Here is a 12676-nt window from a genome sequence, read left to right as displayed (position 1 = left end):
TGTATGTCCAGACTAACGGGTCAGTAGTTGTCCCTCTCAGAGAAGCTCACCACCACCCCCGCCAACCAGCAGCTGTCTCATCACACACTGCAGTGATGGAGAAGGGCCTCATGGGAAAAGATTCCCAACTCCCACAGAGAGAAACCAAACTTCATTTCCCCCCCTGCGAGTCTCACCTCAAATGTCTTGTTATCTTGCCTCTGCACCTGGATTTCCTGGTCATATGTGAGGCTGAGCAGCCCATTGTGAGCCAAGAGCGCTATCTTCTTAGGTAGTGGTCCTTGAAAGGTCAGGTTCTTCTCACCATAAGCCACAGCTCGAGCCCCCAAGTGCAGTCGATAGGCCACAGTCTGTTTATCTCGGGGGTGGATGCTGCAGCACAAAGAACATGCAGGGTGATGGAGCTGAGCTCAACAATAACCATGTGTTACAAGGGGAGAGTATTCAAAACACTCAAGTAAGGATAAAACACAAAATTCTTCAAAGATGTGTCTATTTGTATTTTATGTGCATGTATGGTTTGCCTGCATGTATGGCTGGCTATGCATCACATGCATACCTGGTGTCTGTCAAGGCCAGAAGAGAAAGTCACATCCTTTCTTTTCCAAGTGGCCTTGGTCATGGTGTTTTGTAACAGCAATTGAAACCTTCACTAATACATGTGGCTTCTGGATGACAGCACTTACTTCCCAATATAAGACTTAAAAGTACTGATGGAAGGAGGATAAACTCAGAGACTCACTTCTTTAGGGATGGTATTAGGGCTTGAACCCAGAGCTTGGGACACATTAGTAAGCACTCTACCACTAAGCTACCTCCCAGGTCTTCGGAGACTTCTTCTCTGGATCTGAGAACAACTATAATGAGCAAAGTCTCCACTGAGCTGCTCTGATTGAGTGTGAGTATGACATAGGTTTCTGTTGTATCGAAGCACTGAGGGAGGGGCCCCGGGGTCTTGTTTGGTGGGTTGGTCAGGGTTTCTGGATTGGAGGGGTGTGTGTGCTTTGGTTTGGATTACCGTAGCACATCACAGCACAGATGATTGATACATAGCACGTCTAAGCTCCAACCCATAGTCCAATCCATCCCATTACAAGTGAACATCACAGAGAAAGACAATAGGCAAGAACAGTCACTGCTAACGCAAAGCTGAAGAGGCAGCCATACCTGCCAAAAGGGGAGTCCCTGTCACAGAGATCCATAGCAACAGCCATGAAAGTATTGGGCATCTTCAGGTTGGGGACAGAGCCAAAGTCTGCTGTTTGATGCCAGCGGATCTCAGGAAACCCATAATCTGACGTGTTCATCAACGTGTATGAAGACAGCTGGAAAAGAAAGACACTGTCATTCTTACTGCATTGGACTCCTGGATGCTTCTCACTGACACTCCTCACTGGATGCTCCTCACTGACACTCCTCACTGGATGCTCCTTCACTGACACTCCTCACTGGATGATCCTCACTGACACTCCTCACTGGATGTTCCTCACTGACACTCCTCACTGGATGCTCCTCACTGACACTCCTCACTGGATGCTCCTCACTGACACTCCTCACTGGATGCTCCTCACTGACACTCCTCACTGGATGCTCCTCACTGACACTCCTCACTGGATGCTTCTCACTGACACTTTGCTTCTGCTCCACTGTTTTGTCCAAACATTTATCCAAGTATTTTCTCAGCCTCTCGGGGTATTTCCAAAGGTGAACAACACAGTCTCCAACAGCCACCTGGCCTCTTACAATGTATTGCAGGTCTTATTCTTCCCCCCCACTCAATCCAGGCTCACCCCTGTGGTCTGCTCATCAACAGAATGCAGCAGAATTTTTATGCAGCTTCTGAGTCTTTGCCCGGAGGCCTTTGCTTCTGGCTTCATGTTCTTAAAACCATGCACTGACCATGAGAGGGGGAAAAAAATGCCCTGCTACTCTGCTGGAGAAATTGTAAATAGAGGAGGCTTTGGACAAATTATGGAGACAGCTGGAAACAGCAGCTGAGGGGCCTGTCGTGTGAATTCTAGATCCTGTAGTCAAATTATGGCCACACAAGCAAGTCTCACTAACAGCACACATGACAGAAATGAACCATCCCAACTTAGCTCAGCCTAGCTCTCCCCTGGAATATGAGTAGATACAGTAGATTTTAAGCTACTGATGTAGAGTAGTGTGTTACACAGGGATAGGGAACTGACAGATGAGTATGCAGCACAGTCCTGGCATGACAGAGAAGCAGAAAGCATCCACCCTGTATATGGCAAGTTGCAAAATGACCCCAAGTCTTCACTTCTCATATCCACACTTCTTAAATGTGACTTGGCAGTTCCCATTACAAGAAACTATATTTCTCAACCAGTTGATTGTGAGTTCAGTCATGAGGCTTGCTTTGGCCTTTTTGGAAGCTGAGATTAATGTGTGCCTACCCTCGGCTTCAGTAGCCCTTGCCTGGTTCTTCTTGTGTTTCCGTACTTCTGGTATCACCAAGAGAGGAATGTGTCTGGGCTAGCCTACTGCTCTCTAGACAAAGAGAACTGTGGAACAGAGCTGTCCAACTAGCAAGTCCAACTGGAGCTGAGGCCTGGCTAAGCCACAGAGCTCTGACAAGCCCAAAGGGGCCAAGACAAGATCCTCCGACCCCCAGGTTCCTTGGGTATGTGAACTACAACAGAAAGGTAATTCTGAGCCATGGGATCTGGAAGTGGTTTGTGGCAAAGCAGTAGCTGCCTAGTTCAAGTACTCTACAGCTTCGCTGAAGGACAGACCTGAGCACAACAAAATAAAGGTAATAAATAAGCAGCCATACAAAACAGTATGGATTGAAAGCTAAATTGGTGGTACAGCAATTTGAGTGTACATTTCAAACAGACAGTGATTACTATTGTACAAAGACACAATATATATATTTAGGAATTTAAAAAAAAAAAAAAAAAAAAAAAGGTAACATATAAGAAGACATCCAAGGAGCCCTGCTTGGATTGCTTGGATGAAGAAGAATTGCTTCTTGAAGAATTGCTGTTTTTTGAGAGGGTGCAGACCACCTAGGTGGGGTTTGCAATAAAAAGGCAAGCTTGGAAAGACAGCTGGCCAAGGGTGGGAACATGGTTGCTACTTGATTCTGTGAACAATGAGAACCACTTCACAGCACTGTGGCTCAAATCCTCTGAACTGAGAACTGGAAAATGGTCGGCCTTAAAGGAATTCCAGTTCAATGAGTGTCACTGAGACTGCTGACATAGTAAAGGCCAGTTGTAAAGATAGTGTGCTGCCTGGACAGAGAGACTGACAGGCCATGAAGAATTTCGACATTTGTTGCCTACCTTGGAACTTGAATAGCCACAAAAGTGCACATATTCAAGAACCAGCCCCCAGTGCTGTTAAGGAGGTGGATGAATCTTTAAGAGATGGGGCCTAGTAGAAGGAAGATAGGTCCCTGGGAAGTCCACTTTCAAAGTGGATATTAAAACGCCAGTCTCTTTCCCCAGCCCCTTCCTCCAGGTACCATCACGTGAACATGCTCCTCTGACATATGACCCCACAATGGTGACAACAAGGCCAACCAGACACAGACTGAAATCTCAGACCAAAACAAACCTTTTTTCCTTTTAAGTCGGCTTGTGTCAGGTACTCATTATGGTGGCACAAAGCTGAATGTTTCTAGACAGACAGACAGACAGACAGACAGACACACACACACACACACACACACACACATGGGAGCCAGACCTGTCTAGAGGGGTAATCATGGGAATGGGATGCTCAGGAATGAAACAAACCAACAGGACCAGGCAGCCAACTAGACACTGGGTCCAAAAGAAAGCATTAAGTGCATAGTAACATTTGGATGGTCTCCTTGGGAACTAGGGCAGCTCACCAACGACAACTAGAATGTGTGGAAAATACTGGCCCAGAAAGAGCCTGTGAAGAGTCAATAGCTGGTGTAGTGTCAGTCAGTCCATTCATTCATTCTCTTAATGAATGCTCACTCCATTCCCGCAGCAACCTCACCAAGAAGATAGAGTGGGGAACAAAACACAAAGTTGCAATTTTTTCACAAGATTACATTCCAGAGGAGAGACATGACAATAAGCAAAATAAGATAAATGTGATAATTCACTTTATCACCAAGAAAATAATAAGTATACTGGAAAAAATATATATACTTTGAAAAGAGAGAGTTCGAGGCTGAACAAAGAGAGCAGGTTAGGAAGAATTCCAAGATGGCGCACACTCACCCATACCCTTATCTGATATTATAGCCCTGTGGTGGGGCCTGTAGCTTGCCAGCACACTACAGTAATGGGATGTTATTCCTAGGTTACATCCTATCACATGGCAAAGAATGAATGTGCAGATGTAATGTCGCCAACCAGTTGACTTCAAGATCACCAAAAGGAAAGAAATCTTGGTGATCCTGACCAAGTCAGGGGTGCCCTTTCAGAGAAGGTGGAGTCATGGAATGACCCCTGCTGCCTTTCAGGAATCCAAATGCCGTAAGTCCTAGAGAAGCTTCAAGGAAATTAATTTTCCCACAATCATGGGGGCTTAGATGAGAAGCCTAAGTCTCAGAGTTGACCCCAGCTCTGCCTGACACCAGGATCCAGCTACGGCACCTGTATCAGGCTCATATCACACGGGAACTTATATTTATTTATTTTATAAATAAATATATGCTGGATGGTTTTAAGCTGCTAAATATAGTATTATGCAGCAAGAGAAAATACTTCGCAGGCAGGAGAAAAAAAAACTGTCAGGAATTAAAGTCAAAGTATGCCTGGTGTACTTAAGGGGAAAAATCAGGCAAGCAGTATGGTTCACATGGAACAGACAGAGAGCATCAAGAAGTGAGGTCAGGGTGATGGGAGCAGAGCATACATGGCCTTCTTGGCATTAGATGTAAGTCAAGGAGTGGGCGGCACACAAACCTTGACTGATACATTGAGACTACCCTAAAGAGGAAGAGTCAATGGAGAAACAAGAAGGAAGGCTTTTGATAGGAGACACTAAGTCAAGGGAGAGTCTTTGGCTAGTGAAGGAGAGCTGGGGTAAGCGGGAATTGCTCTAGACTCTATACAGTGGACAATAAACAGGACTAACTACTTCGTGCTGGATGCTGATATGTCCCTATCCCTGCAAAGAACAGGGTCTCCTGCGAGATGCTTCACCTAATCAATGTGCTGAGAACAAATGACCAGTGAGTGCCCAACCATACATTCAATGCCTATACCAACCGCTCCAAAGATCAGGGCACACTGAGGAAGGAGGGAGAGAAGAATGTAAGCGTCAGAGGAAGGGTAGACCTTAAGGTATGGACCACTAACTTCTAGATATAACCTGACTAGTATACTCAAATTCACAACAGCTGTGATTACCTGCACAAGACGGTCACAAGATAGATACCTGTCACGAAAAGGGGAGGAGCTCATGGAGTCCCCACCCCCACCCCTCCCTGAGGATTTGTATGCAGCTAACAGTTCACGAAAGAGGGAGGAACATTTCCTCCAGTGATGTAGCTACTGGTAAGGTATCTATGTTCCTGTTAACAAACCTTCATCCATGATCCTACACTGGGACACACACACACACACACACACACACACACACACACACACAAAGGGAAGAGGAGCTACCTGGAAAGAGGAGGAAGACTGGGGGGGGGGGGGGACCACGGGACAAGAGAGAGTAATGGGGTGAATACCAAATTGCTTATGTACATGAAGAAAATGTCTTAGTGAAACCTACCATTACACATAACTACTACACAGCAATAAAAGATGACAGAAAAAGGAGGACAATGTCTTAGCACCACTGTGACACGTGTTCCTGCTGGTTTGCTCTTTCTGAGTTTTCTGGCATTTTCTGATGATTTAGACAGCATCTTCATCTCAGCCCTATTTCCAGCCAATGAAAGACATCAGCCTACTCTCTTTCTAACAGTAAGTCAGGCCACAGTCTGGCCAGCATCCAAACTGTCGTCTGACTATTTCAAAATGCCTGACCCCATCAGAGAAGCTACGTTCCTCACAGACTGTTCCACCTAGTCCTACTCATCAGAAAAAGAAAAAGAAAAACAAAAACTGACATCATCCCTGTACACATGCCCAGATGAAACTTTAAAGATGTTTTCTGCTTCATGAGTGATGAGTACAACATCAGAAAAAGAGAGAAAGGTTGAAACCGTGCCAAGAGCCTGACTGGCACAGAACTAAAGGAACATTCCAGTTCTTTCGTTAGAATTATTCTGCTGTGCAAATCTGTCTTAACAGAGGAAATGATGACCCGTGCTTTGCAGCAGAACCTCATAAAAACGAAAAGAATAAGGCTGGTGAGACAGCTCAGCCAGTAAAGGGCTTGCGTGTAAAGTGTGATCACCAGCACACACAAGCCCAGCACCATGGAAACATAGACAGGGTTCCAGGCTATGAGAGACTTCATCTCAAAAGTGAAGGACAGCGCGTGAGAAACCATACCCAAGGTTGTCCGCTGGCCTCCCACATACATGTACATGTACCTATACAAACATACAAACATACACACACACACACACACACACACACACACACACACACACACACACACACACCCTAAGGAGTCATCCAACTTCTTTCAATGCAAGGACTGCAAATGAAACCATATTCACCAGCCAGTGTCATATCAGCAACAAAGCCCCTGGAAACCGCCTTGAAGTTCAACCAGCGGACCTGCTGCAGTTAGCCCTTCCAGCCAAAGGCCTTTCCTCAAAATGGCAGTCCACTGGGACTTCCTTCAATTGTCCAGTTTCATGGACCGCACTACTGCACACTGGCCACGTGGGGGCACCAGCATACTCCACACCCAAATGAACCGCTTCTGTTTTTTCTAATCTGAAGTACAGTGAAGCGTGGTTCAGTCTCCCGTGGTGCTTCTTACAAATACGGAGGCTAATGAAGACATAAAACTGCCAAACAAAAACCCACAAAACTGGTCACATTCAGAAGATGTTACAAATAACAGGGGAGTTTTCAATCTGTTCCTCTAAGGTCCCTTTAAAAAACCCAACCTCCAGATCTTCTTTCTTTCCTGCTTCCAGCCCCCTCTACCAGTAACAGTTCTGGTCTCTTCCCCAGGGCTTCAGTCCTATATCTCTAACTGTGCTCTTCACCATTGCATGCTTCAAACTCCATACTTCACCGTTCATAACAAGACAGATATGGTGTCCTGACTGTGCAAAAGTAATAAATGCTAACATCTAGCATGTTTTCCATACAGATTAAGTCAGGCACTACTTAAAATAAGAAAGATGTTTGGCAAATTGTTCAAAATCACACAGCTCAAGGGGTATCATGGCGCGAGTTGGAATCCCAGATGTCTACCTCCAGACCCAGGCCCTAAACCACTGTGTTGAGTTGTCATGTTCAGCATTTCCCTTTGAGTTCACATACTTATAGAAATACATACGATAATATTCCAAGTAATCAGCATATATTTTGCTAGTGATAAAGTTAAGGCTAGAGAGTAAGGGACTTCTATAAACTAAAATTTAAGAGAAAAGACCAGGTGCCATGTTCATAAGTATCCAGTGCATATTTTTTATTTGAATTAGAGTTAGTCATCTTCAAACAACCGAGCACACAGGCTGAGAAACAGTAATACAGAACTGGATATAAATATAAAAAAGAAAATGATCATTAAGCCATGTTAGGTGAAAGAAAGTCAATAAAGACCTTTTCTCAAAAACAGGGTATGGAGTCTGGGGAAAGGGCTCTATGGGAAAGCACGAATACCTGTGTTCGGATCCACAGAACCCACACAAAGCCAGGCTCGGCAGCACACACCTGTGACCCAGCATTTCCACAACAAGAGGGGAAGCAGAGACCAGAGAGGCCCCCAGAAGTTTGTGGACAAGCTCACCCAGTGTATACAGCAGTGAGCAACAGAAGCCTGTCTTAATCAAGGTGGAAGGTGAGGACTGAGTACGCACCCTGTGGAATACACATACACACACACCACACAAACACACATACACAGAAGACCTCTTAAGGAGAGGTAAGATAAAAGAAGACAAGGCACAAGAGATGGAAGAATAATGAGATGCAAGTATCTACGGTTCACAAGGTGTCATCTGAACCATGACAGTGGCCATTCCACTGATGGCTGGCCCTTCTTTTCGTAAAAACCTTAACTGTGTAATTTCCTAGTTCATGAAAACCACAACTACCACTCTGCTCAAAAGTCTAGGCGTTAGATAGGTCGTGAACATACTTTTGAACTCGACCATCTGTTTACCCCTTTAATCTAAGGATGAAAACAGAATATTTCTGACTAGCTTCCTCTAACCGGAAGCACGGCTTCTTCTCTTGACAATGTTTTCATTTTATGTAGTAAGCCATTATTTAAAGGGTGCCAACCAACTACATACTAGAAATACAAAACTGACCCCCAAAAACCCATAGCCACCTATACAACTACACAAAAACAAAACAAGAGCATAAGTAATTACTAAGAAATGTTTTATCTGGGAAAAGGGCATCTAACTCAGACTCTAAATAGTCACAAATGCTTTTCCAAAAATCCAGGCTAAGACCATACTAGGAATATATAAAAAAGAAAAATTGTGTCAAACAGAGAACGTGTGTGATGTTTGGAAGACAGGGAATATGGGTATAGGGGATAATAGCAAGCCAGGGAGACAGTGGGGAAGTTAATGTGGTGGTTGGTTGACCAGTATGTGAGAACACCTAGTGATGCAGCAGAGCCAGCCTTAGCTAGCTCAGCATGGGGCAGGCCATATTCTCACACACAGTTGCTAAAGGTAACATTTACACAAATTCATAATTTTAACAAGAAATAGGGATGTGGACAAAGCCTTTGGTGGGGTATATATTTTGGCTCAGCTGTTTCATTTCTGGGAGTTTATCTTATGGCAATAATTATGCTAAAAGGAATCTGCTTTCAGGAAAATAACACTGCCTGTAAGAGCAAAGTAAGAGAAACCATCTAGTCCCTATCCATTAAGAAATCATGTAAATATGTCTCAATGCATCCATATTTCAGACTACTCTGTCTGTAATCATGACAAATCATGTTGAAGAATATTATTTATTGGCAAGAAAATGCTTATAATATGCTATGAAGAGAAACAACAACTATACACAAACAGAAGTATACTTTTCTTTTTCTTGACTTCTCAATCATTTTAGCTTTATGGTGGTGGTGGTAGTGGGGACTTTTTTGTTTGATTCTTGTTTGGGTGTTTGTTTCATCCTTTAAAGTTTTTCCAGTGAAACAGGGGTGCTTTTATAATAAGAAATAGTTGTTGTTTATTAACATTTTTAAAGGTTTAATCACCTCCTCGGGAAATTCATATGAATGAAGGGTTATTTATATACAGCTAGGTGCCAGCACACTGTGAAAGTAAAAGTGGGTATGCAAATTCCTGGACAGCGATCTGCATAGCACACACCCTCCACACATGCCCACAAACACCTTCCTCTGAACACAGACCTGAACAAATCCAAATGGGAAGAAACGCTCTGTCTGCCCCTGGGAGCCGGAGTGGAAGTTCTGGCGCCAGTCTTCAATGAGCGCAGGGAACATGCACGAATACAAGTCCCTGTTATAATTCGCATTGGCCTCCCCTAAAAAATGCCAAAACTGTGAGCGGAGTTTGGTATGGATTTTTTAAATGCCTTGCATTCTTCTTCTGCCCCCTCCATGCCCTGAGGTAGTGGCCTCAAGACTGGCATCATCACTTGCTGTGGCCAGAGGCTTTGGGCGTGGCTCTCCCTCTCTCTTCCTGGAACTCTAGGACCATAATGGAAATGAACTGTAAGTGTGAGCTGATCTGCTAAAAACAGGCCACCTGAGAACCACGATGCCCAGCACATAGTCCCAGTCAATGGTTATGAGAGACAGGCCATCCTAGGTCTTCTGGCCACCAGATAACTTAACAGGTAGCCAAGACAAATAAGAGATCCCAGATAAAACTAGCTGAAGCAGCACAGGTAGAACCACCCTGTTAACCCAGAGAAAAGTGAGCTAGATAAAAGTATAAACTTACTGGGCTTTGAAGCCATTAACTTCTTGGGGCATTTTGTTACGCAGCAAAAGCTAACTGACACAATGGAGAAAAGGCAAGCTCACCCTGGTACCACACTACCCCTTTCAAAGTCATGTTTTGCAGAGGATGGATCATGGCATTCCAGAGGACAGAGTGTTTTACTGGTCCAGCCACAAAATCAGGTGGAACAAACCTGAAATGGGCAAGATGAACATGGTCACCAGATCAGCCTACTCACGTTCACTGGGACAAACCTCGGATGAAAACAGCACAGAGGACTCCAGTCCGTTGCATTTCACTTGAAAACAGGGGGACATCTTGCAATACTACCTCCAGGCTCTTCTGAGTCAGTTCTGTGGGAGTTCACAGTGAGCCAGGCCGATTTCCAGATCAGGCCATTAAAGCCAGAGGGAGGACTGGTTTACAGGCAATAAATTCAGCTAAACACTACTCAGTAGGCAAGCTGCTTTGACTAGCTTAAGTGTTTTGCTTTTGTGAGTAATGCCATGATTATCTTCCATATAGCTAAACCAATGTATATTCGTACGCTTAATTCTTTTTGCAAGATAAACTCCCAGCAACAGCATTACTGAGTCAAAAAGAATTTTTTTTTAACTTTGGATATGGTCCCAAATTTCTCTGTGGAACACATATCTGCATCTGACTTTGCAGTAGCTTACATGAGAATCCTCACTTTTCCACACTGCTCGAGTTCTTGTTCCCACTCCTCAGAGATCTGAAGGCCCTGGCTTTGAACCCCACCACATGCTAGGTAAGCCTCCCACTCCTACTCTACTAAAGGCCATTCTCTTTGTCCAAACTTAAGGTCTCCACCCCACCCACACCCAGGCCTGAATCCAGATACCCCAACTGTACTAAAGAGTAAAGCTCTCCTCCTCCCAGAAGCCTTCCCAGAGTGAATGAGACAGTGCTCCCTAAAGGGGCACATACCATTCATCTCTATTTGCATACAGTTTTGTTTGTGGTTTGTTTGTTTGTTTTGTTTTGAACTAACTAATCTTTCTCTCACCAAGTATTCTTCCCACCCAGCTTTTCCCAAGCAGGCTTTCACACTCATATATTTTTAAATACATATTTATACATTCCTTCGTGTCTGGCTGTTTGCTCTTGAGGCACGACAGCACAGTGGCCAGGAGGAACGCGGGCGCTGCAGCCAGATTAGCCTACTTACTCGTCCTGCCCAGGAGTCCATTATTGATGCTCTGTGAGACTCAGTGTCTTTCCCCGTGGAACATCGGCAGTATCAACACTTTAGATGAACTAGTGCATGTAAGAGCCCCGTGCAGAACCCACCATAGAAAGCAGTCAGCAAGCACATAGCTATTGCTGCTACTGAGTTAAATGGTCATAATCCCCTCTTGACATGTATCCAGATGACTACAGTGCTCATGATAATGGCACATGCCCTGTGCATGGAGAAACTCCACGCACTCAGGAACAATGTAGACATTCAATGCACACTTACCTCCTCAAAGGACACAAGGACCCCTCACTCTTACACTCGCTTCTCATGGACTTTATCTCTGGCTGAAGAATTCTTTCATTCCTTGTATTAGGGACTCCACAGGCTTCCAGTGACCTTCTAGATGACCAGACTTCAATGGGTGTCCCACCCCAACTGGAGGAGACCAGCCCAATGGGATACTGCAGAGTATCATACAGGTAACGGCCAAAGAGCCAGCACACTGCTGACATGTAAGTGAAATCTCCATGGCCCAAGTTTCCTGTGCAGAGAAACAGTCACAGGGAAAGTCATGAGAAAAGCAGGGGACATGAGCCAGCCCTGGGCTCCTTTCTAAGACCTCCAGAAGCAGAGTAAGATGAGGGGCAGAGACAAGATGCAGCCCAAGATGAAGCGAGGCTTCCAAAGCTCCCCTAAGGAGAATCTTTTTTCCTTTTTCTTTTTTTTGAAGGAGGGAGCCGGACTACAGCTTGAGTGACAGTTTCTCTTGAATGCTCTTCCGTTTGTTTGTTTGTTTGTTTTTTCAGTGGCTCAAATGTTTTTCCCCATAAGGAGGAGACAGAGCTCTCAGCCTGGCATGAAGGCAAATGGAAACAACTGTGTTCCAGTCGGAATATAAATAATCCACTGACATAATCAGGGAGCCAAGACTCTTAAGCAGGTTTTGAGGTTCCCTAGACCCTCAGGCATTTGGAATTCAGGACTACTTGTGTCCTCCTCAGCAGGTAAGTGGTACGAAACCCACCAGGCCCATTTTCCACCCCTTTGCCCACCTGTCCTCTTGTCTGGGTACTCACTTAAGGCAAGCAGCCAGGAGGGAGAGACGAGATGTATTTTTTTCCGGGGTTATTTTATGACCAACTCCAAGGCTAAAGCAATGAAGATGTGGACATGTAAGTGCTGAGAAATCCAGCAGAAAGGGGGACGCAAGCCATTCCTTCCCAGCTTTGTCCTTTCACCTGTCGCCCAGGAGCCAGCCTAAGCTGCTGTATGTGAGCTCCGTGTTAGAGGAAGTCGATGAGGGAGGGAGGTGCAAACACAGACCGGACGGGAATAACTCAATCAGTACTCAGTGAAAACCTACTATGTCTGAGGCTCAGGTTTAGTACGGTCAAGGACTCAAACCCAAGAGCTCATAGTGCAAAAGCAGAAAATCAAAT

General features: G+C 44.9%; 1 protein-coding gene across 1 annotated transcript in view; it reads right to left on the bottom strand.

Annotated features, from left to right (window-relative positions):
- Siae (sialic acid acetylesterase) overlaps window positions 1-12676 on the bottom strand; it is a 36079-nt gene that overhangs the window by 2342 nt on the left and 21061 nt on the right. Inside the window, exons 5-9 of the mRNA XM_036192903.1 lie at window positions 11520-11778; window positions 10117-10226; window positions 9478-9611; window positions 1168-1325; window positions 177-372 (exon numbers count right to left, since the gene is read on the bottom strand). Of these exons, the coding sequence (XP_036048796.1) occupies window positions 177-372; window positions 1168-1325; window positions 9478-9611; window positions 10117-10226; window positions 11520-11778 (857 nt within the window). The remainder of the gene's footprint in view (window positions 1-176; window positions 373-1167; window positions 1326-9477; window positions 9612-10116; window positions 10227-11519; window positions 11779-12676) is intronic.

Source organism: Onychomys torridus, chromosome 7 (genome assembly GCF_903995425.1).
Source record: "Onychomys torridus chromosome 7, mOncTor1.1, whole genome shotgun sequence".
In the NCBI taxonomy this organism is placed as follows: Eukaryota; Metazoa; Chordata; class Mammalia; order Rodentia; family Cricetidae; genus Onychomys; species Onychomys torridus.
Note: the sequence above shows the minus strand (reverse complement) of the source record. Positions and strands in the feature narration are given on the sequence as shown.